The 26,815-nt window shown below is 43.1% G+C and overlaps 1 protein-coding gene across 5 annotated transcripts in view; it reads right to left on the bottom strand.

The window, feature by feature from the left end:
* Positions 1-26,815, bottom strand: part of VPS35L (VPS35 endosomal protein sorting factor like) — a 134,907-nt gene that overhangs the window by 22,409 nt on the left and 85,683 nt on the right. For 4 of the 5 annotated variants that reach the window (XR_004345827.1, XM_032605529.1, XM_032605527.1 and 1 more), the window contains 5 exons: positions 24,947-25,010; positions 22,380-22,478; positions 20,778-20,855; positions 19,833-19,947; positions 2,725-2,864 (listed from right to left, as the gene is read on the bottom strand). Coding sequence is in view for 4 of the 5 variants with exons in the window: in XM_032605529.1 (XP_032461420.1) it covers positions 2,725-2,864; positions 19,833-19,947; positions 20,778-20,855; positions 22,380-22,478; positions 24,947-25,010 (496 nt within the window). In the remaining variant the exon portion in view is untranslated. The remainder of the gene's footprint in view (positions 1-2,724; positions 2,865-19,832; positions 19,948-20,777; positions 20,856-22,379; positions 22,479-24,946; positions 25,011-26,815) is intronic. The other variant, XM_032605528.1, reaches the window with a different exon arrangement.

Here is a 26,815-nt window from a genome sequence, read left to right as displayed (position 1 = left end):
ACAATGACGCCTACCTTGCAAGACTTGGGGGCATTTTCCTAGAGACTGAATGTTGACGAAGGGAGTTAGCACTGCACAGGGCACCTAGTAAGAAGTCACGGACTGTGGCTATTCTTCATCTCATGAGCTTTAGTAAATCCTGGCAAAAGCCTGAGCACTGATACCAGGAACCAATAAAGTCTGGCAGGGGGGTTCCCCTGAATGCCTAGGGGAACGGTAGGCAACAGAAAAGGATTTAATGGACCCAGGGGCACCCGGGGACCTGGAGAGAGCGCACATGCCCCCCAGGAAGGGCAGCTGCTCTCCAGCTGAGGTCAACTGGCCAGGCGGGGAATGCAGGCCTCACATGGCTGGACCTGATTTTTCACAAGGAACTAAATTTCTGGGGTTTCCTGTGATCTACCAATTTTTATTTTTATTTATTTATTTATTTATTTTTTCAGTACGCGGGGCCTCTCACTGTTGTGGCCTCTCCCGTTGCGGAGCAGAGGCTCCGGACGCGCAGGCTCAGCGGCCACGGCTCATGGGCCCAGCCGCTCCACGGCATGTGGGATCTTCCCGGACCGGGGCACGAACCCGTGTCCCCTGCATCGGCAGGCGGACTCTCAACCACTGCGCCACCAGGGAAGCCCCTACCAATTTTTAAATGTGGGTAATTAGTTCCAAACGTTTTCCATCATGATGTGGCCAACAAGTATGTCTCCGGGCTGGATTCCACCCACCGGTCATCAGTTTGTGACCCCAGGGACCAAGCTTCTGGTTCACAAAGCACTTTCATAGCTATCACTTCAGTCAATCCTCACAGCAGCCCTGCTAGGTGTGCATTTGGATGACATTTTAGAAAGGTGACAACCGAGGCTCTGAAAGTTACAAAACTTTCTCAAGGCCACAAGGCTATTGAGTCATTGGGTCAGGACCGAACACAAGTTTTTCTTCAAGGCTCCAGTGATTTTTAACAGAGAAAAACCCCACATGCAGAAGGAAAACGCATCCCAGTTAATCAATGAACAATGACACTGATCAACTTCCTCATTAGAAACCCTGATTTTGTCACCTGACAAATAACTAGAATATCCAAAAAAGAGAGAAATTGATTATAAAGTACTAAGAAGGAGATCTGAAAACACTGAAATCAAGCATCAAGCCCGCCTCCTGAATATCCCAGCCCCTCTTCAAAGAACTTGGGATCTGAACTTGCAAACTTCGGAGCACCTCACTTTTTGTTCTCTCAGCTTCACTAAGATATGATTCATACACCCAACAATTCACCGACTTAAAACGCACAGTTCACAGGTTGGTTGTATATTCAGAGTTGTGCAGTCGTCACCACCGTCAATTTTAGAACACTTTCATCACCCCAAAAAGGAACCCCGTACCCATGGGAGCTGGGCTGCTTTCATGGCCTGAGTCCAGAGGGACATTTCTTAAAGTGTGGTCCTAGGACCACCTACACCTGACTTGATGAGGGAGCTTTCAAAAATGCTGGTTCAGAGGCCAATCCCACCTACTGAGTGAGACTCTCAGTGGGGAGGCGGGGATGGGACAAAGCAAGACTCTATTTTATAACGCATCCCCGATTCCTATGTACATCTGGCTTCATCAGGAGCCGACCCGTTTTGTGCCTGGACCTTGTTACAACCTGGTGACGCCTATGCACAACTCAGAGTACTATTTTTAATGCAGAAAATAACATATGTAAGACTACAAAGGCAATCAATTATGCTAAAATACAGTTGTCAAAATATTTTTCCAATGTATTTGTTATACTGTAATCTATTACTTCTTGGTGAAGTAATGATGGGCCTAATAACTGCATTTTTAAAGGAAGGAAACACGTAGACGATCTTCTGAAATAACTTTCACACCTGAAACGTGATATAAACATAGTGTTGATTATTTTCGTGACAAAGCCCCAGCTACCGCATCTGGTACTGTGGCTCTTTGCCTGTGATTCACAATGAAGCAAAAGGCTAAACTTCACTGAGGTTTGTGAAAAAAACCAACAACAAAACAAAACAAAACACAAAAACCTTTTTTTTCTCATCTAAATTCGTGGTTGCCCTGCCAGAAACCCTGGGGTAGGTGGACCCCAGGTTAAGAACCCCAACTAGGGTGAAGGTCCTAATGCTGGATCCTGGGAGTGGCCTTGATTCCTTCCAGCCCAAGCCTGACTTCTCATCTCCTATATTCCACGACAAACCCCAGCATCTTCCAACAATATCCCCTTCGACTTTTACTATCTTGTTGCGGTTTCTGGTACTTGCCATCAAAATAACAACACCATTACCTTTTTAAGTGTTTACTATGCGCTAAGGCACCGCTCTAGCCATATACGTACATTTGCTCACCTAATCATCACAGCAACCTAGAGATGTAGATACTCTTATTATTTCCATTTTGTAAATGAGTAAACTGCACCCTGGTAATGTTACATAATCACCTGAAACTCACAGCTGGAAGGAAGGGGAGCTGGGATTCTACCTTAGGTGTCTTGGTCCGGAGGCCTGAGCCCTCACCACTAAGTGATACCCCCTCGACCATATAGAGAGCCTAGACTACATACCCTGGACACAGAATGAATAGAAAACACATTGAAAAATTCAAACATCTGACTAGAAAACCAATACAGGTATAGACAGAACATCCCTGCACTTTTAGGACTAAGAATGTATGTAAAACAGGTCAAAGAAAGACATCACCTACAGGTCTTCTGGGGAAACATACCGGAACTATTAATAAAGTAGAAAAGAAATTGCAGAGGAATTCCAGAAGGAACGATTCTGAGGGCCGCAACTTTCCGTCAATATTAATCATCTTTGGAACTTCTGGAACGAGGCTTATAGCGGCTTTGAAAAAGGCATCAGCTGCAAGACAGAAGAAAAGTCCGTGTATGAGAACGTTGAAAACTTCAGGGTCTGCTTTCTTCTTCACACGGCCTGGAAGTCCGGCCACACCAAGGGCTCAAGACAGCTGGCGGGTCCTGGAAGAGGGTTTCTGCACCGTGATCGACTGGTTGGAACGTTCGCTTGAGAGGGTGCTGCCGCCTCCCAGCTCTCCTCTTCTCCCCCCTTCCTCCTTTGAGCGATGTGGCTCAGAGAACCTCAAACTGACTTCAGATAATACGTGAAAAAAGCACGAGGCAAATTGTTACAGAGGGCATAGAAGTCACAGTTGCCTGTACTGAAGGCTTCACCTAAACTGGTTCAGTGAACCATCCGGTTCACCACAGGAGGAAAGTGCTGTCCGCAGCCCACTTCACAGGTAGGAAATGAGGTGTGGAACGAGAAGCGCCCGGTCCTACCACAGGGCCTGTGTATGCGGGAGGGTCCAGCCGTGGTGGTGGAGCCCAGGCTCAAGCTCTGGTTTGTCTGAATATACTCTAACGCACACTGTATTTGTTAAAGAAATAACAATGGAAATGCCTGAAGGACTGTGTGCGCGCACACGCACACGCGCGCACACACACACACACACACACACACACACACGCACACACACGGCTTTAAAGACTTCTGATTAGGTGACAGTTCCGGAGAATCATTTGGAAAGTGAAGACACTTTACGAACTATGAAACAGACTATAAAACAAGAAGACCGGGCTTCCCTGGTGGCGCAGTTGTTGAGAGTCCGCCTGCCGATGCAGGGGACACGGGTTCATGCCCCAGTCCAGGAAGATCCCACATGCCGCGGAGCAGATGGGCCCGTGAGCCATGGCCACTGAGCCTGCGCATCCGGAGCCTGTGCTCCGCAATGGGAGAGGCCACAACAGTGAGAGGCTCACATACTGCAAAAAAAAAAAAAAAAAAAAAAAAAAAAAAAAAAACAAGAAGACCTCCAAGGGTGAGAGGGAGGAAAGAAGGGGAAGAGGGAGAGAGGAGGGATGGAGAGGAAGGGGGAGGCGAGAGAGAGGGCGTAACAGGAGGACACAGCCGGTGGCAGGAGGAACTAGTGTGTTGGTGGGAGCGTAGATGGAGAGGGAGAAGGAGAGGTCTTTCTAGAACTGCCTAAGTACTAACCATGAGAAAGAGCCTCAGGGTCAGAACAGACAGAACACTGACCTGACAAACAAAATTTTAAACTACCCGACAAGATCAAACATTTACATGGTTCAAATACACTTCCACTCCGCAACGGCTTGCAGTGATGCACACAGAACAGTGCTCTGGTCTGCAGCACCCCGAGTTAAACCCAGAAGCCCCTCCAGCACAGCAGAGGAGCAGATGCAACAACAAACGCCCACAGCCGGAAACAGAGGCTGGCCCTTAACGAGAAGAGTCTGCGACTGAAGCTGGAGAGTGGGGTAGTGACTTCTCTTCCTCCTTCAAAAGAAAAAACCACAGTATGGAAAGACACTGATATCAGGGTTTACTACATAAAGTTACCTCTGCTCCAGGAGCTTCCCTCCCAGGACCCCGAACTCACACCCGTACCGCATTCACCTAAGCACAGTTATTAAGCTCCAGCTGTGAACTGGAGCTCTCCCGGCCATCGTGGGCACGCATGGGAAAACAGGGGCAAGAGTTGACAGCACAAGTGTGGTGATGAGCCCAACGTGATCACACTAATTAACACCCATCTGCTGGGAGCCTGTCGTATGCTCTGCTCTAAGGGGGACACAAAGCAGCTGATCCTGTCTTGATACAGGGGCTCTGGTAGATAAACCTCCCAGAAAGATGCAGGGTCGTCCATCTTGGCCTACAGACAGTAGTAAATGGCACTATTCATGGAAACCAGAGGAACTCCTAGGCCCTATCTTAAGGTAATTAACATTCTCAGTCCTCAAGCAGTCCTATGGGCAAGGTACAATTATTTCCATGCCCAGATGATGAACAAAGCTCAAAAGCTGAGTGGCCAGGTGAGAGTAGCCCAGGGGTGGTAAAAGACTGAGCTGAGCAGAGTTCAAAGGCCATCACCAGCACTGAGCAACACAGTCAGATGTGTGTTTTAAAAGAAACACAAGTCTACAAATGACAGATATGATAAGGGGTTTATAACCAGAATACACAAAGACATTCCACAACAATGGAAAAAACAAGCAACCTGACCAAAGGTTACCCTGAATAGACATTTGTCCACAGAAAATACACAAACGGACATCAAGCATGTGCAAAGATGCTCAACGTCATTCATCATGAGAGAAACGCAAATCAAAACCACCAGGAGAGGGACTTCCCTGGTGGCGCAGTGGTTAAGAACCCGCCAGCCAACGCAGGGGAACACGGGTTCCAGCCCTGGTCTGGGAAGATCCCACAGGCCGCGGAGCAACTAAACCCATGCACCACAACTACTAAGCTCTCATGCCACAAGTACTGAAGCCCACACACCTAGAGCCTGTGCTCTGCAACAAGAGAAGCCACCGCAACACCGCAATGAGAAGCCCGCGCACCACAACAAAGAGTAGCCCCCGCTCGCCACAACTAGAGAAAGCCCGCGTGCAGCAATGAAGACTCAACGCAGCCAAAAATAAATTAAATAAATAAATTTATTAAAAAAGAAAAACCACCATGAGATATCATCTCACACCCATGAGAATGGCCACTATGAAAAAAAAGAGTAAATAACAAGTATTGGCAAAGATGTAAAGAAACTGGAATCTCTGTGTCCTGCTGGTGGGAATCCATACTGGTGCAGCTGCTGTGGAAAATAGCTTGGCTCCTCAAGTTAAACATAGAATTACCATCTGCCAGCGATTCCACTTCTAGGTGTATACCGCAAAGAAATGAAAGCAGGGACTCAAACAGATGCCCGTACACGAATGCTCACAGCAGCATTATTCACAAGAGCCAAAAGGTGGAAACAACCCAAGTGTCCATCAAAGAACAGATAAGCAAATATGGTCCATACATACAAAGGAGTATTACTCAGCCTTAAAAAGGAAGGAAATGCTGACATGTGCTATAAATATGAACAAACCTTGAAAACGTTATGCTAAATGAAATAGGTCAGACAAAAGGACAAACACTGTCTAACTCCACTGGTATGAGGTAGTCAGAGTGGTCAAATTCAGAGAGATAAAGCAGAATGGGAAGGCGGGAACAGAGGTATTATTTAATGGGTACAGAGTTTCATTCTCTTTGGGATGATGAAAAAGTTCTGGAAATGGATGGTGCTGACGGTTGCACAGCACTGTGAATGTACTTAAAGCCACTGAAGTGTACACTCAAAAATGGTTACAACGGTAAATTTTATGTTGTGTGAACTTAACCACAATACGAAAATAAGAAACTGAGCTGAGCCTACCCTTGACCTCACCCCCTAGAGCACAGGCAGGCCTGGACTCCACCAGGTCCGGTGTCTTCCTCCTGGCTCTATAGGCACTGCTTTCCGGTGAAGACATTAAGTCCATTATCAAACAAAGTGAAGAGCCTTTCTCGGCGGAAATTAAAATTCTGCTCAGAACAACCTGAAAGACCATTTATGTATTCTATTTATGTGTTTGTTACCAAGTGGCCCTGAGAAAGGTGCCTGTTATTATGGCTCATTAAAGAGGGACCCACTTTGTGCCGGGTGCCCTACTCCTCCCAGCCACCCTGCTCAGTTCCCATTCCAAAGGAGGGAGTGAAAAGAAACAGTTATTTAAGCGTTGAGGCAGGAAATGTTTCAAAGCAGATTTTTATTTCTATCCTCGGGAGACTTGCCCCATATATGAAATCTTGTCTGGGAGACCTTTCAATTTTGTCTTAGTAATTAGAACTCAAATCCTACTGTGTATGAAAACAGTTTTTCCTCATAGAGTTCAGAATAATCATGCCAATATCATATAACATTTTTTAAAAATTGAAGTTGGTTTATAACACTGTATGTTTCATGTGTACAACATTATATTTCTATTTCTATATACCCTACAGCACATAACACTTTATTTGTGGCTACTAAAAGCCACAGAAGACAATTACAGATGAAATGGGTTACATTGTTTTTTCTAAAAAAGACTTCTAGAAAAAGGAGAAATCAGATTCCGATTCATAAAGACTATTATCCTTGTTCCACTGGGGGAAGGAAAAAGCATGTATCAATCCATGCACTGGCTTCCCCATGCTATGCATTCCTCCATCTGAATCTTCTGAGGTTTCAAGGAACGGCTAGATTTATTTTCCATATTCCATCTTAAAAAAAAAATAAAACAAACAAAAAACCCCACTCAAGCCTGGCTGACCTCACCCCAGAGTTCGTTCTGTTTAAGATCCTTTTTCTTGGGGTGCTGACTGCTCTGCAGAGAGGCATTCTGCTGCTGTTCTCTGCACAGTGATCAACACGTCCTTCAGTGCTTCTGGGCACTGGGTGGAAGACAAACAGCCACAGTAAGAGGGACTGGGCTACTACTGGAGACGGTGTTTTCCAAAATAGCTTGAGCATAACAATCATAGAGATCCTGTGAAAACACAGATTCCCAGGCCCCCAAACATTGCTGATGGGAATGGAACGTGGTAAAGCCACGTCGCAAACTAATTTGGCAGTTCCTCCAGCTCTACGTGCATACGGCATGTATGCGTACATACACGCGACGATGTGGATGAGCCCTGAAGTCATTATGCTAAATGAGTGGAGCCAGTCATAAAAGATCTGCATTGTAAGATTCCATTTATATGAAATGACTGGAATGGGCAAATCCATCAAAACAAAACGGAGATTGGTGGCTGGGGGAAGCCTGTGGGAGGGGGAACGGGGTGTGACTGCCTAATGGATTCGGGGTTTCCTTTTGGGGAGGTGGAAATATTCTGTAATTACTGACGATGATCACACAACTCCGAATATACTTAAAAACCACTGAACTGTACTCTTTAAAAGGAGGGATTTTATGATACATGAATCATGTCTCAATAAAGCTGTTATTTAAAAAATATATATGGGTTCCCAGGCCCCACCTTAAATGTATTAAACCAGACTATCCATGACAGAGACTCGGAAATCTAACTTTAAAAAAGTATTTACCTTTGAATAGGCAACAGAGTCACATGATTTTAAATTCCAAAGGTAACACTGCTTCTCACTCCGGTCCCTGGCCATCCAGTTTCCCTTCCCAGAGGCAAAGAGGATTACCTGCTGCTTGGGTATGCTTCTAAGCGTACAGAAACAAATACATTTTCCCTTTCTTTGCTTCTCTTTCTGCAGAGTTAATATATGGTAGACACCATTTCGCAACTCCTCCCCAACCACTCGACAACATGTCTTGGAGATTAATCTATCATGCATATAAAGTACAACTTCATTCTCTTTTATAGCTACAAAGTGGAATCTGGCCCATTTCCTTTTTTCTTCCAATTTTTTTTAAGAGGTAAAAGGCATATAACATAAAATTTACCATCTTAATCAACTGATCCATTTTTTTTTAAAAACAAGCTTCTCCGGTGAATTTTATGATTCAACAGGTTTGAGAAAAAATGTTCTAAATCCTTCAGCTAAATGCAGAATATGACTTTCCAACAGCAAATGGCACATTCTGAAAGGTTTAATCTGGAGACCTTCAGCAAGAAGCAAACAGAGGTAGTCAGTAATAATGAAATTCAGCCAGGGCAGGCTACCATCATTTCACATATGAATAAGGGCCAGGGAGGCTTGTTAGACAATTATCACAGAACTTTAATTTTCTGTCAGAGATTTCAGGTTTTCCTGTTTCCCAATCTGGGCAGTTTCAAAGGGTCTGCAGAACATGAAAGGAGGATGATATTCTAGAAACCTCAGGACATGAAGAAATCAAACACACCCAAAACACAAAGCCACTAAAACTACAGAATGGTCACCAAGATATATGTCACTAGCAAACCCTGGGAGAGAATGAAAATAAGGGATCAGTTGAAGGTACTAAGTAAACTAGGTATGTTGGGATTATCTGGATTACCCATGCTGCCTAGCTACTGTAAACAACTGGGCCAATGGTTCTCCTTAGATGAAGGTATTTTGTATCAACTCAGCTCGATTGGAGAAAAACTGCAAACAACCCGACCATAAGAGACCAGTTAAAGAAATTATTGTACTGCCACACCATAGAATTGATATAGCTAATAAAGAAAATAAGGTACGTTGATATGTTTTGATGTATAATACAGATTATCTATGATAATATTAAGTACAAAATGTTATACAACTGCATAGAGTATGATCCTATTTTTACAAAAAATATATATATAGATATTTAGGTAGATGCATAAAGAAAGGGAGGCAGTATAATGCCAAACTATTAAGTGTGTTATAAAGTGGTAGCTGAGAGTGAAGGAAACCAAGTTCTTTCATGTACTGCTAGGTTACTATTTTGGAATTTTTATTTATAAATTTCCCCAAATAATTTTTCTTTAGCAAAGTCAATACAAGTTTATTATAAAATTTTCAATCACAGAAATGTACAAAACAGAATGGGTAGTGGGATACACAGGCAGGATGGTCAAAGGGGGTTTCTGAGGAGTAGCCCCTTCCTTCTTTACCAGAGCAGGGAAGGTGGGAATGAGACTGGGGAAGGGCTACTGTGGACTGTGGCACTCCTGCTGCCCTCAGGGATGCCCACCCTCCTCATGTACATAAAGCAAGGCACTAAGCTGAGGGGGGCACACATCTTCCAGGGCCCCAGGGACTGCACTGCAACCCACAGCCTATGTGCCAGGAAGGTTCCTCTCTGATTATCTGCTCTACAAATGGAGTCACACACAGCTCTCTAGACAGCTTCACTTGCATGGAACCTTCTTCTCAAGGCTTTAAAAGGTTTTGTTCACCCTGTGCTCTGAGGTCTCTTCCAGCTCCCGCAGAAAACTGAGGGGCCAGCGGCCTCCCACACACATGCCCACCTGAGGAGCCCCACTGCTGTCTGTTGTGCGCTGAAGCTCTGCATATGTCTCTGAACAACAGGGTTCCATGTTCTAAGAGACAAAAATATCAGTCAATCGGACAACTGTCAGTTTCAAAATGCTCAGAATTAAGATGCCGGTTGCTCACTGTCTGTAGGAGCAAAAAACTAGAAAGAGTCCAAATATTTTTCAATAAGAGTTTGGGGGAAAAATGGGGGGGGGATGGTTGGGGAAATAATTTATAGCCCATCCCCTCGCCAAAAAAAAGAAATAGGGTACTGAATAGTCATTACAAAGAATAGAGTGGTGGATCTATTAATACATGTATTAACATGGTGGGCAGGAAGGGGGTAGGAGGAGAGAGGCCAAGATAAGCAAAAAAAGCAAATTGAAAAACACTAGGGAAGACACATTCCCATTTCTGAGGTGGGGGGCAGTGCGTATTTATATAAGAATATAGACAGATGGGTAGGACAGAAGAGCAGAGGAAAGAGGCAGACGGCATATGAGAATGGAAGCGTATTTTTTAATGTATACATAGAAGAAAAAAATCAAGAGAACTATACTAACTGAACAGTGGATACTTTTTAGAGGTGAGGAGACAGAGTGGATTACTGGTGACTTTACTTGGAGGCTTTTTATTTGAGATCTACATTTCTGTATTGTTAGCATTTTTTTCAAATGAGCATGAAATATTAAAATAAAAATCATTAAGATTTAAATGTGCTCCATACATGATAAAACTCAGATTTAACTGTGATCTCTGAGAGTAAGTTCATCCTTCTGTGTCCTTGGCATTTGTTGATACAGAAGATGATTCAGTACATGAATCATAAGAGACGGTCAAGAAGTGATAACCCAGACCACCTTCAGAGGTAGCGTTTTATTTTTTAAATAACGCATTAGGTCAGTGCTAATGGAAACCTTTACTACTTGTCAGTCATAAACTCCCAGGCTAAACAAGACCTCACAGTAATCCACTCCACCCCATTCCCAGAACTTCAGTCATCATATGTCCTCCTGGACAACTCAGAAGGACAACTGTCCTAATCCAGGGAACTCCAGGAAAGGAAACATCACATTTCTTAAAACAAAATGTCATGAGTGGTTGAAAGACTCCCGTCCCTTGAATATACCTTATTAAAGCAGGGCTCAGGCTACAAGTACTACTCACTCTCTCAAGTTCTATCAACCCCATTGCTAAACATCTTCACCAGTTTTCAACATTTTCCATTAGGTTTGGATTCTATATCTATATAGCGGAAACTACTGTATAAAATGCAACATCAGGGCATAGCCTACTCTCTCAAACTTTGTGTTGTGGATTAAATGTTTACCCCCCACCAATTCATAGGTTAAAATCCTAAACCCCAATGTGATGGTATTAGGAGGTGGGGCCTTTGGGAGGTGATTAGGTCATGAGGGTATAGCCCTCTGGAATAGATTAGTCCCCTTATAAAAGCGACCCCAGAGAGCTCCTTATCCCTTCTGCCATGTAAGGACATAGCAAGAAGACAGTCTGTGAACTAGAAGTCCTCACCAGACACTGAATCCGCCAGTAGCTTGATCTTGGACTTCCAGCCTTTAGAACTGTGAGCAACAAATGTCTGTTGATTAAGCCACCCAGTCTATGGTATTTTTGTTATAGCAGCCCAAAGAGACTAAGGCAGTCTGCCATGAAGATGTGCTGTCACCAAGTGATAGAGGTGTCTTTGGGTAAAGCCTCATAGTCTAAATGGCCAAGTTATTATCCATAAGCAAGTTATCATAGAGACTCAATACTCTTTACTACTAAAACTGTGTTTTTATAACAGAGCCTGTTATTATAGGAATTAAGTTTGAGGATTTAAGGACCACTATTTTGGTGATTTGTGTATAGAGCAAGATTTAAAGAAATATGAATGCCTAGGGACAATTAAATACCTCATTCATTAAGCTGTCATCGATAACAATTAAGCATTAATCTAACCTTGATTCTGCCACCTGATTTATGCAGAATGTCGACAGTTAATGTGGAAGGTCCACTCAGACATACAGACGACTTCTCAGTTTCAGCAGCACCATAAGAGGTGCCTGTACGCTCTCCCTCTTTTATCTCTGATCAGCAAGGCCTCTCTCTGAGCCAAGCATGCTCAGCCCACGTGTCACCTGACTCAAATCTCTGGGATACTGCAGGGATGACACACCTTCCTGCCATCCCTGCAGTAGCTCACAGGAGGTTGTGAAGTTCTTCTGTGGATATTAAGCTTAGATTTCCCTAAGCAGAAAGGATTAGGCATTCCTTATCTTAATTCTGATTGCCTCCTAAATAAGTTTATCTAATGTTCAATCTATAATAACTGGTCTCTAGCAACCACACACACCGAGGGTTAGAAATAAAACACTGGATTATCGCTTAGAGGAACTAACCTAACTACAGAGAAGCACAGCGGTGGAGAGAGCACTTGAAGTCACTTATTAGCTAGATGCTCCTGGGCAAGTCATGTCACACCTCTGAGCTTCAGTTTCCTCCTCTGTAACAAGAAGATCAGCCACCCAGCAAATAATATGTACTGAATAAAACTAAACTCCTTTGCCAGGAATTCAGTTCTCTCAACAATTAGTCTCCAAACAACCTTCCTAACTTGATCTTCCACTCATTCCTTCCAGATGCACCATTTTTCCAGCCTCTAGGCCTTTGCTCTTGCCGTTGCTTAGGCTAGAATGCCCTCTGCCTCACTTCAGCATATATAGATCCCCTTTACCTTCCACACTTTTCAATTCCACCTCTTTTAAGAAGCTTTTTTTTCTTCCTCTTCCAAGCCAAGGGTCATTTCTCTCTTCTCTAAAATTCCCTGGTACATTTTATGAACATCTTGCATGACATTTATCATGTGCTGCTTTGAATCACTGTAAACAGAGCCGCTCCCCCTTGCTAGCAGGAGGGCTCTGTAAGTGCATTCCTGTCTCGGCACAATGCTCGGCACAGTGGCTTGCACGTAAAAACTGGCCAAGAACTGCTGGCAGGAGGAAGCAAATCGTAGGCGTTTACAATCATAAGGAGTTGAGTAAACTTAAGGGGGAGACTCACCCCTGCTCCTTTTCTGTGGGTTCTCCATCCCTGCCCTTACCTCCCCTAAGGTGGATGGATCATGCGTGTTCAGACATGAACATGGGCAACAAGCTTCATGCCATCTGCCCACCTGTGAACTGTTACAGCAAAATTAACCTATTGGGTTGGCCAAAAGGTTCATTTGGTTTTTTCCATAAGATGGCTCTAGTAGCACTTACTTGTCTTTAACTTCATTTGAAACAATTTTTTTAGATTGTATTGTGACAGCTGTCATATCAGCTTGCATTTTAAAAAAACCTTATCAAAACTGGTAAATTTTTATGTAGCTATTTTAATATTGAAGATGGAAGAAAAAAAGCAGTATTTTTGGCATATTATGCTTTATTATTTCAAGAAAGGTAAAAACGCAACTGCAACGCAAAAAAAGATTTGTGCAGTGTATGGAGAAGGTGCTGCGACTGATCGAACGTGTCAAAAGTGGTTTGCAAAGTTTCGTACTGGAGATTTCTCACTGGACGATGCTCCACGGTCAGGTAGGCCAGTTGAAGTTGACAGCAATCAAATCGAGACATTAATTGAGAACAATCAACGTTATACTACGCAGGAGATAGCTGACATACTCAGAATATCCAAATCAAGCACTGAAAGTCATTTGCACCAGCTTGGTTACGTGAATCGCTTTGATATTTGGCTTCCACATAAGTTAAGCAAAGAAAACCTTCTTAACCATATTTCCACATGCGATTCTCTCCTTAAATGTTACAAAAACATTCCGTTTTTAAAACAAACTGCGATGGGCGATGAAAAGTGGATACTGTACAACAATGTGGAACGGAAGACATCGTGGGGCAAGTAAAATGAACCACCACCAAGCACACCAAAGGCCTGTCTTCGTCCAAAGAAGGTGATGTTGTTTATACAGTGGGATTAGACGGGAGTCCTCTATTATGAGGTCCTTCTGGAAAACCAAATGATTAATTAAAACAAGTACTGCTCCAAATTAGACCAACTGAAAGCAGCACACGACGAAAAGCATCCGGAATTAGTCAACAGAAAACGCATAATCTTCCATCAGGATAACGTAAGACCGCATGTTTCTTTGATGACCAGACAAAAACTGTTACAGCTTGGCTGGGGAGTTCTGATTCATCCGCCATATTCATCAGACATTGCACCTTTGGATTTCCATTTATTTCGGTCTTTACAAAATTCTCTTAATGGAAAAAATTTCAATTCCCTGGAAGACTGTAAAAGGCACCTGGAAGAGTTCTTTGCTCAAAAAGATAAAAAGTTTGGGGAAGATGGAATTACGAAGTTGCCTGAATGATGGATGGCAGAAGGTAGTGAAACAAAACGGTGAATACATTGTTCAATAAAGTTCTTGGTAAAAATGAAAAGTGTGTCTTCTATTTTTACTTTAAAAACCGAAGGAACTTTTTGGCCAATCCAATACTTTGCCATAATCACCAGAGAGGCCTCACGGTTTGAGAAAACAGTCGCATCAATGACATTCTTCAGAAGATGGTTTGTCAACAGAACAAGTAAATATGACCTTAAGCATAAACCCCAAAGACTTGGTAAGTGGATAGAGACCATTTTTCTCCATCACAAGCTGCTCCTTACTCTCCAAAAGGAGGAAATACAAAATCATTTTTCTCCTCCATTCTACTGCCCTGGCCTCCTCCATCAGCAGTTATAGTTCACAGTAGCCAGTGGACTTCCTAATCGCAGGCTTTAGCCTTTCTTCTGGGCGCCCCCGTGTTCCTCACAAATCAAACCAGCACTACAGCTCCAGTTAACGTGTCTATGAGCCTCGGCATATGTTTGAACCTACCTTGTTTCCTGTTTTCTATAAATAGGAAAATCAATTATTTAAAACCTGCCAAGAGGACTTTGATGAGACTCTTCTGAACACTTAGGTTGCTTAGGAGTTAGGTCCCTCCCATGAAAGGTCTGGTACCATTTTACATTCATCAATATCATAAAGAGTTATCAACCATTATTATCACGTGGTACCATTCATTCCTTAAACATTTACTGAGCACCCATGCGTCAGGCAACGTGCCCGGAGACAGGTACAGCACAGTGACTAAGACAGATGAGACCTCATGGAGCTGACACTCTTCAGGGGAGAGAAGCAGACAATTCTTGACACATTTACTTGTTAAACAACAATGGTGATGTGTACAATGAAGGAAAAGTGCACAGTGTGAGGATAAGATGTCTTACAGGAGAACCTGACTTAACTTTTGTTTGGGGCTTTTACTTAAGACATGGCTTGTGAGCACAGCTCTCCAAGATGAAGATGCAAAAAATAAGTAAAAGAAAGTACATTTTTAAAAGGGGGGAACCACGGGTGGAAAGTGGTGGGGGGGTGGGGGTGGGATGAATTGGGAGACTGGGATTGACATGTATACACTGCTGTATAAAAAAATTTAATTTAATTTTAAAAAGGGGGGGGAAATAGGTAGAATCTAAAAAACAAAACAAATGAGCAAACATAAAAGAGAAACAGTTCAAATCAAACATAAAAGAGAAAGAGGTGGGCTTCCCTGGTGGTGCAGTGGTTGAGAGTCCGCCTGCCGATGCAGGGGACACAGGTTTGTGCCCCAGTCCAGGAAGATCCCACGTGCCGCGGAGAGGCTGGGCCCGTGAGCCATGGCCGCTGAGCCTGCGCGTCCGGAGCCTGTGCTCCGCAACGGGAGAGGCCACAACAGTGAGAGGCCCGCGTACCGCAAAAAAAAAAAAGAGAAACAGGTGCTTGCCAGAGAGGAAGAAGGAGGGGGAAGGAGAGAAGTAGGTGAGGGAGATTAAGGGGTACAACCTCCCAGATGCAAAGTAAATGAGTCACGGGTATGAAATACACAGTGTAGGGAATACAGTCAATAACGATGTAATATCTTTATATGGTGTCATATCATAACTAGACTTATGATGGTGATCATTTTGAAATGTAGAGAAATGTCAAATCACTATATTGTGTTATAGGTCAATTATACTTCAAAAAAACCAAACAAACTCCTAGAAAAATAGGTCAGATTTGTGGTTACCAGAGGTGAGGGACGGGGGGAGGAGGAAATGGATGAAGGCAGTCAAAAGGAGTAAACTTCCACTTATAAGATAACTAAGTACCAGGGATGTAATGTACAACATGATAAATATAATGAACACTGCTATATGTTATATATGAAAGTTGAGAGTAAATCCTAAGAGTTCTCATCACAAGGAAAAGGTACTTCTTAAAATTTCTTTAACTTTGTACCTATATGAGATGATGGACGTTCACTAAACTTATTGTGATAATCAGTTCATGCTGTATGTAAGTCAAATCATTATGCTGTACACCTTAAACTTATACAGCACTGTATGTCATATCTCAATAAAACTGGAAGAAGAAAAAATTTTCAAATAAAAGGAGGGGGAAAGAATTCTGTAGGAGGGAAAAGCACTATTATTAATGATAAGAACAAAAACCGTTCTTTTTACCACTATTTTGCTTTCATTGTTCTCACTATTGTTTCATCTTCGGAGGAACTGCAGATCTGTTATTTTCAGGATAATTCAGCAGGTTTATCTTGAACTGAAGATCAGCTTTCCTGCAGATTTTCCAAGGTTCTGCATATGAGAATTGGCTTTCAGAACTCTGAGACTGCAGAGCTGCACTGTCTACAGTTAGCTCCTAAACTCCCAGGCATACTTTCACCTTTTGAGAGACGGTTATACTAAGTTAATATTTACTGAGTCGCTACTGTGCGCCAGTGGGCTGAGTGCTCCAAGTATGTTATCTCATTTAATCCACCACAGATAGGAACCACTGCCATCATCTCCACTTTACAGATGGAAAAACTGAGGCACCATATGGCCAATTTGTCCAAGGGCATCCAACTCACAAGTAGCAGAATCAGAATTGGGACCACTGCATTCAGAAGACTTGAAACTTACCATTCATTAGGGCCTTATCCCTAACACGTCATGTAATCTCACACGTCCATGCCTTTGCTCAGGCCATCTCCTCTACCTGGAAGGCCAACTATTCCTTCTCCCCTTCCCCATAGCCCTTTCCTGATAAACAAATGCTCTTCTTTCAAGACTCACCTTTAACATTACTTCCATTGTAAAACATCCTCCTTTCTGAGGTTAGAAACTGTAAAGATAAAGGAACCAAGATAAAAATAAAGGGGAAAGAATCTGCTCTTGCTGTGACCTGGTGGTAACCTTCCAGAAAGAACCACTGACAAACAAGGGCAAGGAGCTATCCAGTGACAGTGAACAGGCATCTCTGGGCCACATCTAGGTCAGAAGCACTTGATCATACAACTGATTTGCAAGTCCTTCATTTCTCCTAAATATCTGGGGCAATGGGTGACCCTAGACCAAATCCCCGCATGATCCAGCCTACACGCTGAACCAGTGTGTCCAAAGGACCAGAACTGGGCCTCCCCATAGTAAGCCTTCGTCAGCATTCCACGGTGGCCTGGCTGAGAGTTCAATGGGAGCTTACTTGTTGGGCTGAGTCAGCCCTGGCAAAGCCACAGCCTGATAAAGAAGATACAGCCAAGGCTGGATCAAGGGAGGCTAGAAAATGAATAGCGGGAGGGCATCCCTGGTGGCGCAGTGGTTGAGAATCTGCCTGCTAGTGCAGGGGACACGGGTTCGAGCCCTGGTCTGGGAGGATCCCATATGGCGCGGAGCAACCGGGCCCGTGAGCCACAACTACTGAGCCTGCACGTCTGGAGCCTATGCTCCGCAACAAGAGAGGCCGCGATAGTGAGAGGCCCGCACACCGCAGTGAAGAGTGGCCCCCACTTGCCACAACTAGAGAAAGCCCTCTCACAGAAATGAAGAACCAACACAGCAAAAGTAAATTAATTAATTAATAAACTCCTACCCCCAACATCTTCTAAAAAAAAAAAGATGAATAACGGGGAGGGGATGTTTTATAACCAGCTGAGAGGGGGGGTGTTTAAGGAGGCAAACAAACCAAAGTGGCCCACTTCCACAAGCTTCATTTAATTTACATTTAGCCTTCCCATTCTCAGTAATTGAATGTATGATTTATTTTGGCCAGCAATTGCTGCATGTGGCTTTCAGAAAAACAACAACAGCCTTTTACGGTTTAGCACCACAGCGCTTAGAGACTTGAGCAAAATCATCAGATAAATTATTAAGCATGAAAAAAACAAATTATTAAGCACGAAGTGGACTCCACACTCCTGCCCGCCCTGCTGCAGCCTGAAGTGCAGGGGAGGTAGAGGAGGAGTCCAGAGCTCTAACACAGGGGGCGCTGACTGCCCACACCCGGGTACCAGTCTGCTCTGATGCTACTTATCTCTGGGTGTGGACCGAGGGCATCCCAGCAGGGAAACTGTCATTCCCAGCTCTCCTCCAACAGTTCTTGGGAGCAGCAAATCTTTATTTAGCTTAAGAATTTGTTTTTCTTTTTTGAAAACAAAAAATAGCATGAAGCAAGTGGGGAGAAGAAAGATCTAGGCTTGTGGGGCCTCCACGTGCAGCTCACAGCTCTGGTATCTGCAGCTCACAACCCATTCCCAATGTTACAGGTGACACCAAGCTCAGGGATCCCCACGTGGGTCTACTACTCCTGACCTTTTTAAGAGGGAACCGGTTTATAAGATTTAAAATTTCCTAACATTAATTTAATCTAATTAATTAAGCTAATCTAATCTTCACTTTGCACATCACTGGGGTTTTGGCAGTGGCTGTTAATTTTTGTTTTGTTTCCTGCAAACCCATCATCCTTACCAAAGCAGGCACTAGGAGAAAGTTTCATGTTTACTGACAAATAATGAGGACACATCTGCTCTTGTGGGACTTGCAGTCCTTGTGGGGAAAGAGGGTGTCCAGACAATAAGTAAACAAACACACACAGTAAGAAAGCATCAGAACAAGGTAAATGCAGTGAGGACAAGAGGAGGATGGCACAGAGCGTGACTGGGGAGGTGCAGCTACTTTAGCTAGAGTGGACAGGAAAGGACCCTGCAAGAGGTGAGGCTTGATTCTCATCTCTGGCCTAGTAATTAAAAAAAATGCAAATATCTGGAGGTGAGATCATTCTAGAAGGAGGGAACAGCAAGTGCAAAGGCTCTGAACTGGAAGACAGCTTAGTATGTTCAAAGAACAGTAAAAAACCGGTGTGGCTAAAGCGTGGTGTAAGATGAGGACAGAAGGCCGGAAGGCACCAGACCACGTAGGGACTTCAGCCAAGGCATCTGGTTTAATTCCAAATGCACTGGGAGGCTACTAGAGCGCCCAGGAGTCTATAGCAAAACCAAGCAGAGTTTGAAAAGGTTCCCGGATAGCAATCATGTTTGAAGACTTTGGTGACACCGAGGCCTCAGTGGGAAGGACCCCAGCTTCCCACAGCGCTAACCCACCCACCAGTGCACCCTTTGCTGGCGTCCTTCCCTTCCCAGTCTCCCCTCCCCGTCACCCTACTGACACTCACTGGGATCGCCTCCTAAATAAACCACTCGCACGATCCTGGTTCCAGGAGAGCTCTGTACCTCGTACAGAAACGGGTCTTGGGCAGAATTTTTATACCTAATAGCAAGCTGTAGAGAGTCTTCATTCTCTACTGATTAGACTCTACTCCTGTATCTCTGGGGTTTTAAACAAATGAACATTGAAAACAACAAATAAACTTGAATCTGCTGTGAATAAGCAGTCCTAACTTCTAAAATTCTCTACGGATGTCTGAGCCACCTGACCTGGCCTGCCTGATACAGATTTAGGAAGGTCCTTACAGGAAATTACCCATGCTCTGTAAACTGTCTGACTCTATAAATGTGTGTCCGAGGTGCTTCCTACTAAAGAAACAGATTTAAAACTCATCACTTGTTGATCACTTCTTTCTTTCTTTCCTCCTTAAAGGATTCTCTCTACACACTCACACACACATATCCACACACTGCTGAGTCCGCTTTCCTAAGGAGCCAGGAATTGTCTGAGAGCAGAGGAGAGGAGAGAGTGAGTGATGGGCTCACCTTGGGAGAGGCACTGGTTGGCCAAGGCCACCTGACCAGAATGCAGGTAGAGATTGAGGCGGGTGAAGATTCCCACCAGGGAGGGAATGGTAATGAAGCAGTAGGCAACGCAGGCCTAGAAGGAAGGGGAGAAACAGCAGGTTACATGGCAATGCCATCACAATGGGTTAATACTCTTGTTTTCATCCACCATATATTTTCAAGTAAAAACACTAAAATAATTAATCTCCCCATTAGGAACCCCAATTTCTCCCCCTTGCTTCTGCTGTATTTGCTTCTTTGGGAGGAGGGGGAGGGGCAACCAAGGAAAGTAATGGTGTATGAAAAATAAATCCTCATCCATCGTCGCAGGAAGTAAACAGATAACACCTAATATTGATAAGTTAAAGAAGCGGCTGTTAAAACCAATTAGTTAAAAAATACATAGGTAATTTGAAGAAGAAGTTGCTAAAAAGAGCTTGAGGTGGTTGATGCTGAGGAGAGAGGTATATGGTGAGCAAGGGCAGGGCCGGGGTGCTTATTTTTCACTGTAATCTTTTTAGTATGATTTTATTTTTAAAGCATGGATGTGGATCGCTTTGATAATATTTTGAGCAGCATACTCAAGAAGCAAATTCCTTTCAAAGTTGGGAATTTATCAAGAGGGAAAAAAGGTACCAGGCCTTCCAGTTACAGGCACAAGCCAGAGATAGCTCAGCTGGCACACAAAATTGCAAATCCATTTCTCAACCCCCTCCCCATAACATGTATCAAAATTCAGGCTCCTTTGATCATTTCTTTTGAAAACATTGAGAAAAGTGGTCAGTCAGAGATATGCAAGGAAAAAATCCAGAAAATCAATACTAAACCAGCCTTAATCTTTTTCTGGGAACAGCAATTCAGAAACTTGCAAAAGAAACAGCCCACTGGAGTTCAAAGTCTGTGAGTCTTATCTTTAGAACATACCCGGACAAATGCAGCCGTCTTTCTGGAATGATTTCCTTTCATTACTTTTCTTGTTTCCATTGCCAACCGGTTCACACTCTAGATTAATCAGTAAAACAGAAATGGGAATGAAACAATGGCTGATTCAGATTAACATCTTCCAGAGAGATTTGGACATTAACTGCATACAAGTCAACGAGAGCAAGCTAACCAGAACCAAGACTAGTTAGCACCAAACCCCGAAATGGCAAAGGGGTCATCAGGCCAGATTCGATCTCGGCTTCAGCAAACATATCCAAGGGACGCTCGCTGAGTTAAGTCATGCCTCTCAACCGGCGTAATAAATGACCATTTTCTGGCTTAATGAATAGCTAGGGTTCGCTTACTCCGTTTCCAGAAATCCCCCACACTAAGCTTAAGATCCTAGCGATCTTAACAGAAACCTCCAAAACCGGACGCAGACCATACAAAGTAGCTCTGCAACACTAAGGATAACCGTAAGAACAGTATAACCGCAGCCGCATCATCACTTACGGAAAAGCAGGTGCTGTTCTAGGGGCTACACACTTCTAGCTCGTTTCATCCTCGTAAGTCTTATATTCAATCCTTATAAATCCTCATATTGAGGTCTGAAGCTTAGTAATGCTACAAACTCTGATAACCAGCAGACAAATACATAAAAAGGTTGTTTTCCTTGAATTTACACGAAGCAATTCAAGGACCTTAGGGAATCTTTACACAAATATAAAAAGTTTGGACCTATGGTTCCCAAACTGTGTACAGTGACACCCCAGGGTGTCGCAGCAAAATCACAGGGGCACCACATTTTTCGGACAACCACAGCAAGGCTCAATGGTTGAATACTATGCAAAGCGCTAGTGTGAGGGAGTTCATAGACCATGGTACATTCCTTGCAGTCATTTCGTATCTTTGCAAAATTGGGTTGTTAGCAGATGCTGTGATAAAAAGCACTGTGCAAAAATTAATGTGGGGAAAAAAAATCTATCTGGAATGGGAGCTAAAGTAGTGGTGTCCCATCTGATTCCAAGGTTTAAGAAGTTCTGCAGTGTTCAATAGATGCATATACTTTATTAGTAAGTAATTATGATGATTTAAGAATGGAATGAAAATACATTATTTTTCTTTCAATTTATGTATACTGTTGGTTCAGAGGGCTGCCAAGTTGTTAGGGCACAAATTCTTAAGTTGTTTGAACCTAATTTCGTAATAAACAGAACTGTTATTTCTTCCTTTTGGCCTAAGGGCACCATGAAAAGTTACTGAAAGGCACATGATCCAAGAAAGCTGGGACTCTGGTTAGGCAACAAGGAATTCTAATGAGGTTAGTATTTCTATAACTAAATAATCAATGCAACTCACTTAACTCTTTGCTGTTGGCACGCAGGAATGAGAATATGCAAGTTTCAGAGAAAAAGAGGCCAATAAAACCACTCAAAGGCTTAAGCAAAGTTGCAGATTTTATTAACCTTTGAGACAACACCTTTCATGCGTTGGGAACAGAAGCAATATGGGGCCAGAAGAATCCCAGATTAAAACTGGTGCATGGCTCAGTGATCAACAAATATGTATTGAGAGAACACATGAATGAATGAAAATCCTTACATGAATCAACTGCACAAGAACAGGTTCCAGATTGCTAAACATCGACCTGGCCTCAACGTAAAAACTCAGCTGTTGTTCAAAATCACGGCCAAAAGACACCTAGAGTCAAGGAGAAAGACACCGACGATGTTATCTCCATTGTGAGCACACGATTGGAAAGCTTTTGCCTGAGCTTGTGGGGGCAGGGGAGGCGCTGTGATGACAAGTCACCAAAAATCCCACAGCTATAAATGGTGGCTATCTCAGTCGTATGTAAGCAAACACACACATCCGTGCACTGGAATATACTCTAACTAGACTTCACATTACTTCACCCAGCAGAGAGCAGAAATGTTACTATTACCACCTCATCTTCATGACATTGGCATTGTTGTAGAACATAAAAAGACCAAAGGGTATAAAACAGAATCTCAAAATGTAAAGAGGATTTCCCAGGCTAGAAGGAAACCGCTGGAAAGGAAATGATGGAATTTTGTTTGTCAGCTGTGGCCTTTTCACAGAACACAGATTTGGTGATTGGGAGCCATTTGTCAGAGGGGTTCCCTCATAAGAGCCAAAACTTTCTGCTTCCTGAAGGGGATTCCAACCTCGGCAGCTCACTGGTGGCTGCTAGAGCCATAGATAGATGTTTTTCCACCATTAAAAATCCCCTCTACTCCTATTTCTTCAAATTTATGAACAGCTGGTTGGTAGGACAAACTTTACTGCTACAGCAATCATTTTTGTCTGGAGGAGGTTTAATGTCACAATTTCCATTATAGCTATCAGGTTTCACATCTTATTTCCTCATATTCTTTTCCATTATAACTTGGTGGCTTTCAGATAAACCCATAAAAGGATAAATACCACGTGATCAGCATATAACTCAAGGGAACAAGAGAGGCACCTGGTAATAGTCATAGGTATTCAATACATAAAAAGGCTAATCCTGAATTTTCATCAAAATCGGTATTTTGCCCATAGTTAAATTGACCCCTGTTGTTGAATGAGTCACATTTTTCAAGGTGATTTTCAAAGTGATCTAGTTACTTTCATCTCAGTCAGCTTTTGTCTCGACTTTTCTATTCCAACAGCAGATACTGGCAGCAGTGGGTATTTTAGATTTGTGCCCTGAGAATTAAGGCAAAGGTTGTTCTGGCGGGGATGGACTGGTGGGTTATTCCCAAAGAAGCCTGCAACAACGCCTCCTGCTCTGCTTGTCCCTTCGCAGTGTCCCTGTAGACTCTTCCCATCCGAAGGTGGAGTCTGCTTTCCCCTGCTTCCAGAGGGCTGGCCCTGGGACTTGCTTTGACCAACAGAATGAAGCAGGAAGCAGCACAGATCACTGTGTGATTTCTGAGCCTCCAAAGGCCCTGCAGCTTCTGATTTCGCCCTCACCACACAAGAGCTCACTGAGATGAGTGAATGATGAGAGAATGATGGACAGAAAGAGGTCACATGGCCGAGAAATAAGTCACCACCAAGACCCCAGACACGTGCTCAAGGCTGTCCTGGATCGTCCAGCCCCAGTTCTGCCACACCTCTGGCATCATACAGAGCGGCCTGGTTATCCAGCCAACCCACAGAATTGTAAGAATTAATAAAACACTGTTATTTTAAGCCACTAAGTTTGCGGTGAGTTGTTATACAGCACTGGCTAACTAGGACGAATGGAGAGTGAACACTTGGCATTTCTCCCCCCGACCTGACCCCCAAATTGTTTTCACCAGCATCTGATGGGCAGCACAGCAGGTGCTTCAGGAAGCCCCTTCTCCAGGGAGTTCCCTGGTGGCCAGGGCCTTAGGATTCTGCGCTTTCACTGCCGTGGCCCAGGTTCCATCCCTGGTCAGGGAACTGAGATCCCACAAGCCGCACGGCACGGCCAAAAAAAATAATAAAAAAAAGAAAAGAAAAAATTTAAACTGGCTTTATTAAAAAGAAAAAAAAAAAGGCAGCCCCTTCTCCCACTCCTGGTCCACGTGATTCGGTTGCCTAGGTATGCCTGTCTCCCTAGCTTGGCCGATCAGTGTGTTCATTCTTTCTCACAGCAGCAATTTGCTCAGAGATGAGCTGGTGACCCAAATTAATCCAAGGAGACTCAGCCCCAGGACTTCTGCTGGAGCCCTTCCGGCTGGGCTGCAGAACTGGAAGGAATGAAAACCCAGAGCTCTTATGGGGAGTGAGCCTGCCTGGGAAGGACGCCAAGAGAGAAGAGCCACGAGCCAAAGACACACACATGGCAGGTCCTAACAACACCACAGAGACCCCAGGTCCAGCTGCTCCTTCTGAGAGGTCTCTTCCTGGACTTTATGTCACATCAGCCAGCAACCTCTTCCTGGACTTTATGTCACATCAGCCAGCAAATCCCCGCCCACCCTCCCCTTTTTATTTTTTTCCTTAAGCCAGTTTGTCTTGGCTCTCCTTGCCCCCAGGGGAGTGCTGGCTAATATAAGTTGTTTTCTAATTTCATCTTATCTCAATAAAAATGAAAAGCACAGGGAACATAATGTTAACTGCTTTCACCAGAGGAAGGATAAACAATTACATCACATTTCCAAGTGCACTGAAACTTCTTCCCCAATACTTACCATTTTTATAAATCCATTAATCAAATATGCCAGCATTCTTTTCTCATCCTCAAGAGTGAGTGCACTAAAATCAATAATTGTACATAATTAACACTGAGGTGATAAATTAAAGTTTCCAAAGGAAAAAAAAGTATTAGAAGTAAGCAACTTAACAGGTAAGAACATTTTGCATTTTCTAGATTTAAAAAACCTCCATGTATGTGTTTCTTTTGATGAAAATATGTAATCTAAATTAACATAATTTAAATGTGTTTCTAATTTCTCTCAAAGATGCTGTTCTCAAGATATATTTATTAACAGCAAAAGAGAAGGCAACTCTCTTCCTTGGAATTTGGATAGCAAGGTCCAACTTCAAATTTTGTATTTCAGAGAAACTTCATTCAACGTTTTACTATAAAAAGTTTAAACATGTAGCAAAGTTGAAATTATACAGTGAACGCCAATACACCCTACTACTATCATTTTACAATATTTGCTTTATCATATAACTCTCCATTACTCTCTCCATCCATCAATCTACCTTATTTTGGAGATACAGCTTAAAGTAAATCACAGATCTCAGGTGCTTCTGTTTAATAGCAAATTTAGTATGAATATAAATGAAAAAATGTCAAGTCCTTATAGTTTTGATAATACATGTAAAGGTTTATAAATAGTTCTCCAAATTTATTTAAAAAAATTTTAAGAGCCAAAGACCAAGGCTCCTGTTTATTGGTTTGTTCTAAGGGAAAACAAGTCTGTATTGGCAAAGACTGCATACTGTCCTCCAATATGCAGTGTCCCCTTCATTATTTGAGACTACATTTCCCAAACTCCTTTGTAGCTAGGAGTAGTCACATGACAGTTCTGGCCAATGGGATATGAATGCGAGTGATATACGAGCCTCCCAAGTTGTGTCCCTAAAAGGAGGGTGCTGTCCTCCAATGCCTGCCAGCTGCAACATAGACACGGTTGAGGTAAGTCACCTCCACCAGGAAGCAAGGACAACACCCCGGAGGGATAGCAGAGCAGTAAGACAAGAAACCTGGACTCCTAGATGATGTTCTAAAGCAGAGCTACCCCACCCCCACCTTTTGGCTTCACGCTTCTCATAAGAGAAATACATCTTCTATTTCGCTTAGGCCAAAAACCAATGGCCTACTAATACAAGTACCTTTCTAAATGTTTTTTGTGCCTTTATTTCTATTTTTGTGCAACTAAAGTCTATTAGTTCCATTTATTATAAAAAGTCTGGATATTTTGATCTTGAAAACTATTTGTGAAGTTGAAAGCACAAAGTCATGAAATAAAGATTCTAAAATTCAGGGGGGGAAAAAAAAAAGAAATACAATTCATCTTTGTTGATGGTTAAGTTCCAAAACAATTTTCTCATTTCTTGTAACATTTTCCTGTGAATCAAGCTGCTATGTTTAAAAATTCTTTGGGGACCAAACTTTCTGCCACAAATAAGCAGGAACTGCCTCAAGCACAGTCGAATGGAAACATGTAATAAAAAAGAAAAAAAGATAAGACAAATAAAGCTAGAAAGCAAAGGAGATAATTTGGCTTTTGACCCAAAGGTAAGGCCCATGGGTAGGTCTGACCCTCAAGTATACTCAACAAACTGAAGTCCTTCATGTAAGGAATATATACAATTTTATTTGAATTTTAAATAATTGGCTAATATTGAGAAAAAACTTAAAGGCTATGTTACTGGATGAGTGAACTCATTATTATACTATCTGCTGCTCTCAGAAATCTCCAGGAGACATGGAGTATGAGTTCACTTGGATGAAACCAGCCTTCTCCTCCCAATAGAAATCCCTTTGTAAAAACATCTGCCATCTCATTTTCTCAGGAAGGTTACCCTCAGCTCAGCCTCCCTTCTCC

Source organism: Phocoena sinus, chromosome 15, assembly GCF_008692025.1.
Source record: "Phocoena sinus isolate mPhoSin1 chromosome 15, mPhoSin1.pri, whole genome shotgun sequence".
Taxonomy (NCBI): Eukaryota; Metazoa; Chordata; class Mammalia; order Artiodactyla; family Phocoenidae; genus Phocoena; species Phocoena sinus.
The sequence above is the reverse complement of the archived record's forward strand: the minus strand, read 5'-3'. Positions and strand labels throughout refer to the sequence as shown.